At 45.9% G+C, this 5000-nt stretch overlaps 1 protein-coding gene across 3 annotated transcripts in view; it reads left to right on the forward strand.

The window, feature by feature from the left end:
• The window catches only part of CEMIP (cell migration inducing hyaluronidase 1), a 219980-nt gene that overhangs the window by 112103 nt on the left and 102877 nt on the right, over positions 1 to 5000 (forward strand). For all 3 annotated transcript variants that reach the window (XM_068108654.2, XM_078773005.1, XM_078773006.1), the window contains one exon: positions 63 to 148. In XM_068108654.2, coding sequence (XP_067964755.2) covers positions 63 to 148 — 86 coding nt within the window. The remainder of the gene's footprint in view (positions 1 to 62; positions 149 to 5000) is intronic.

Consider the following 5000-nt stretch of genomic DNA (forward strand, 5'->3'; position numbering starts at 1 on the left):
GTCAATATTGTAAGTCATGGATTTTCCATTTTTAAAAAAAATCATTTTCTCTCTACGTTTAGGCAGGGCTAATCCTCGACCATGGCGTTAAGGTGTCGGAACCGAATGAGCGGGATCGGCGCCCTGCGCTCTCTATAATTTCAGGACGGTGAGACGAGTCGGTGTTATCGACATTGTTCTAAGTCTTCAGTTTTCTGTATTTGAGGTTATTTTGTTGGTAGAATTTGTTATATATTTTTATTGTTGTTTGATTATGTATGTTTGTTCATTCCTTTTACTTATTTTGAAAATTTGAATCATGTAATTTTATATTTATTACATTTATTATGGTAATTTTATATGATTATTATTATTTTTATATACATTTGTAAGTTTTATGAAATATATTTATATTATTGTAAAGTTGACAAATTTCAGTCTTCGAATTGCCTTGTCCAGTGTGAAATTTTTTGAAAATTGTTCTAAGTCTTAAGTTTTCTGCTATTTGAGGTTATTTTGTTAGTAGAATTTGTTATATTTTTTATTGTTGTTTGATTATGCATGTTTGTTCATTCTTTTTACATATTTTGATATTTTGAATAATGTAATTTTATATTTATTAAATTTATTAATGTAATTTTATATGATTATTATTATTTTTATATACATTTGTAAGTTTTATGAAATATTTTTTATTATTGTAAGGTTGACAAATTTCAGTCTTCGATTTGCCTTGTCCAGTGTTTAATTATTTCAATAAACCGAAATGAATGAATGAATGAATAAGTCTGTGAATGGGTACACAATGTTAGGATGACATTTGGGTGTAATTTTGATGATTTTTATTTTCTTTACGTTGGAGACTTCAGGCGCAGACTATAATATAGCCCTCATCGAGGCCAAGCCTAAAATAAAAGAGAAGAGAAGTGTGTGATGAAAAGTGTATGATGTTTGTTTGCGAGAGAGGTTGAAGCTAGGCCCGGTAGCTGTAGTTTGAGTGGGACAGAAAGTAAGACCAGCAATCCTGACACTGAGAGTGTAAGATGGTTCTGGGCACCACTTTAACACTCCTAAGTCAGAATGGTGGTACTACCCTGAGCGGTTGCTGTCTACAACCTACTACTTAAGATACACTGCCTGTCATATATTAGTTAGCTTGCGGAAGCATGCCATCGATTCCAGACATGCAACAAGTTGGAAGTGTAGATTATGTGCATTACATTAGGCCCCTATTCCACATAATCCATATTTTTGTATGGTGAGAGCCAATGCAAGACAAACCAACCATTCGCTCAATGAAGCAACTTTATTCTGGTGACACTCACCCACAAAGTTGGCCTTTTTCTGATGATTACATCCACACTGCATGAAACTCCATTATGGCAGACATTAAAGAATGTGCATTGTTTGGAGGTTAGGGTGCCGGCTTGGAATCCTCGGATCCTGGGTTCGTTTGCTTAGCGGTTAGGGTGCCGGCTTGGGATCCTCGGATCCTGGGTTCGTTGGCTTAGCGGTTAGGGTGCCGGCTTGGGATCCGAGGATCCTGGGTTCGTTGGCTTAGCGGTTAGGGTGCCGGCTTGGGATTCGAGGATCCTGGGTTCGTTGGCGTAGCGGTTAGGGTGCCGGCTTGGGATCCTAGGTTCGTTGGCTTAGCGGTTAGGGTGCTGACTTGGGATCCGAGGATCCTGGGGTCGTTGGCTTAGCTGTTAGGGTGCCGGCTTGGGATCCTAGGATCCTGGGTTCATTTGGCTTCGCAGTTAGGGTGCAAGCTTGGGATCCGAGGATCCTGGGTTCATTGGCTTAGCGGTTAGGGTGCCGGCTTGGGATCCTAGGAGCCTTGGTTCGTTGGCTTAGCGGTTTGGGTGCAAGCTTGGGATCCTGGGTTCGTTTGCTTAGCGGTTAGGGTGCCGGCTTGGGATCCTCGGATCCTGTGTTTGTTGGCTTAGCGGTTAGGGTGCCGGCTTGGGATCCGAGGATCCTGGTTTCGTTGGCTTAGCCGTTAGGGTGCCAGCTTGGGATCCTAGGATCCTAGGATCCTGGGTTCGTTGGCTTAGCGGTTAGGGTGCCGGGTTGGGATCCTAGGATCCTGGGTGCGTTGGCTTAGCGGTTAGGATGCCTGCTTGAGATCCTCGGATCCTGTGTTCGTTGGCTTAGCGGTTAGGGTGCCAGCTTGGGATCCTATGATCCTGGGTTCGTTGGCTTAGCGGTAAGGGTGCCGGGTTGGGATCCTAGGATCCTGGGTTCGAATCCTGGTCGATCGCTGAATTAACACCAGGGGGATTGACTCAGCCTGTCATCCTTCCGAGGTCGGCAAATTGAGTACCAGTTCACTGGTAATTCCCTGTGTGTTGCAAGAGGCGACTAACAGGGTTGGCGGCAGGAAGGGCATCCGGCCAAAAAACATTGCTTCAAAAAGGGGACCACGGTGCTCGAAAAAGGCCAACCCCTTTTTGATGCCAAAATGAAAAAAGGCCAAAGAACGATGTCCTTTCCTCCTGACAAGGTGGAAAAGTTTCTGTCAACCCTCGACTCTGATTCTGCAACTGGACCCGACGGCATCAGCCCACGGGTCCTAAAATCCTGCTCTGCTGCTCTATCTCACCCTCTCTCTGTTCTCTTCACCCTCTCTTTTGCTCAAGGTCAACTGCCATCTGCTTGGAAATCAGCCAACATCACCGCTTTGCACAAAAAAGGTGCAAAAACAGATCCTAGCAACTACAGACCAATCAGCCTTCTCCCAATTATCAGCAAAGTCATGGAATCCATCATTGCTTCTGATATGAAATCTTTCCTCTTCTCCAATGGCTTGATCTCTGATCATCAATTTGGTTTCAGACCAGGTCACTCTACTCTGGACATGCTGCTTCTGCTGTCTCAACAATGGATGGAGGTCCTCAATGCCAAACAGGAAATTAGAGCTGTCTCCCTCGACATATCACGTGCCTTCGACACGGTCTGGCACCCCGCTCTGCTCACCAAACTCTCCTCCTTTGGTATCCATGGAAATCTCCACGCATGGCTGGCGGACTTCCTCTCTAGTCGTCGTCAACGTGTGGCCCTGAATGGGTTTCTCTCATCTCCTCTTCCTGTTCAGGCTGGAGTTCCCCAAGGCAGTGTTCTGGGCCCCGTGCTTTTTCTGGTCTTCATCAATGATCTCTCTGACTCTCTCGAAAATCCTCTCTATCTCTTTGCTGATGACTCCACTCTCTGCCGCTCCATTCCTCTTCCCTCAGATCGGCAGTCTGCTGCCTCCTCACTCTCTGAAGACCTGGACAAAATCACAGACTGGTCAAACAAGTGGAACATGTCTTTCAATCCTGACAAATCTCACACTCTTACTATGTCTCTCCGAAAAGATCGACTGGACAACCCTCCCATCTACTTTCTCAACAATCCTCTCCAAGAAGTTCTGTCGCTCAAGATTTTGGGTCTCACTATCTGCCATGATCTTTCTTGGGAAAACCACATTTCCAAGCTGGCCTCCAAAGCCAGTCGCCGACTGGGCATCCTCCGTCGTGCGAAGTCCTTCCTCGGCACACCTGAGCTCCTCACCACATACAAGGCTTTCATCCGCAGCTCAATGGAATACTGTTCTCCCCTATGGGCCGGTGCTCCTGCCTCACACCTAGCTCGGCTTCACGCTGTTGAAACCAAAGCTTTCAGAATTATTGGAATCTCCCGCGATGAAGCTATCTCTGAGGGCCTTTCACTCACTCACCGCAGGCAGGTAGGTGGTCTTTCTGTCTTCTACCGACTCCTCTCCGGCCTTGCACCCCCAGCTCTCTCTGTGCTCTGTCCCCCAAATATTCCTACAGGTCGCACAAGATCTGCCAGCAACCCTCTGATGGTTAAACTGCCGAAATCTCGGCTCTCCGCTCACCTTCACTCTTTCATTCCTCTTTTCTCCCGCCTCTGGAACAAACTCCCTCACTCCCTTCAATCCCACTCCTCCCTCCAGGTCTTTAAAACAGCTGTTCACCACCATCTCTTATCTTCCCCCATCCAAAACCTTGATCTTTTCTACCCCCGCTAATTCACCCCAGATCCACCTTGTTTGAAATTCCAACTTCTTTCCTGGAAGTCCTGGCAGTGTCCATATGTTTTATACCTCTCCCACTGCCCCCTTCCCACGCCCCCCCCCCCCCCCCCAAAGCCCTCGCCCTCTCTCAGATCTCTCGATGTCTCCATGTCTCTCGGTCCCTGCTCTCAAATGTTGTGTTTGTGTCCTTCCCCCTCTCTCCCCATCTTGTCTACCGCTCCCTATGTTATATGTTTTATGTGTCGGTTTGTCTTTCTGTGTGATTAATGTTCGCTCTTTCACGAGCCTCGATATTGTATACAAAAAAAAAAAAAAAAAAAAAAAAAAAAAAAAACCCCTGCTCTGCGGGGAAAAATGGCCTCTAAAGGTGGTTCTATGCTCCCTGCCTATCATGTTCAAAAGGGAATGTGAAATTCGGACATTCATTTACATGTCAAAGCATCCTGAGGTGCTGATATTGAGGGAATAGGTCAGGTGATTCGGAACACACTTTGACTGGGGGAATACGTCACGGAAGTGTGTTGCATTTCTCTGATGAGGCGACATTCCACATCAGTGGCAGAGTCAATCCCCACAACTGTCACATATGAGGGACAGAACATCAGGAATTCTTGGAACATGAAAGAGACTCACCAAAAATTAATGTTTAGTGTGCTGTTAGGGCGTCGCCATTCGTGATCAGTCATCATTCGTCATTTTGGATTTATTTTTTTTGAAGAAGAAACACTCATTGATGAACATTACTTTGCCATGCTGCAGAATTTGTTGCACAATACGAGGTTTAAATCGATCAGACAGCACCTTGCTCCAACAAGATGGTGCTCCCTGCTACTGCAGTAGTTCTTGAATGACATCTTTCCAGACAAGTGGATCACGTGACATGGGCCACTAGCTCAGCCACCTCATCCACCTGACCTGTCCCCATTGGACTATCCTCCATGTAGCTATGGTAGAACCGTTGTTCACTCATCAAAAGCACATT

This window comes from Myxine glutinosa, chromosome 2 (assembly GCF_964187855.1).
Source record: "Myxine glutinosa chromosome 2, kmMyxGlut1.1, whole genome shotgun sequence".
NCBI lineage: Eukaryota > Metazoa > Chordata > Myxini > Myxiniformes > Myxinidae > Myxine > Myxine glutinosa.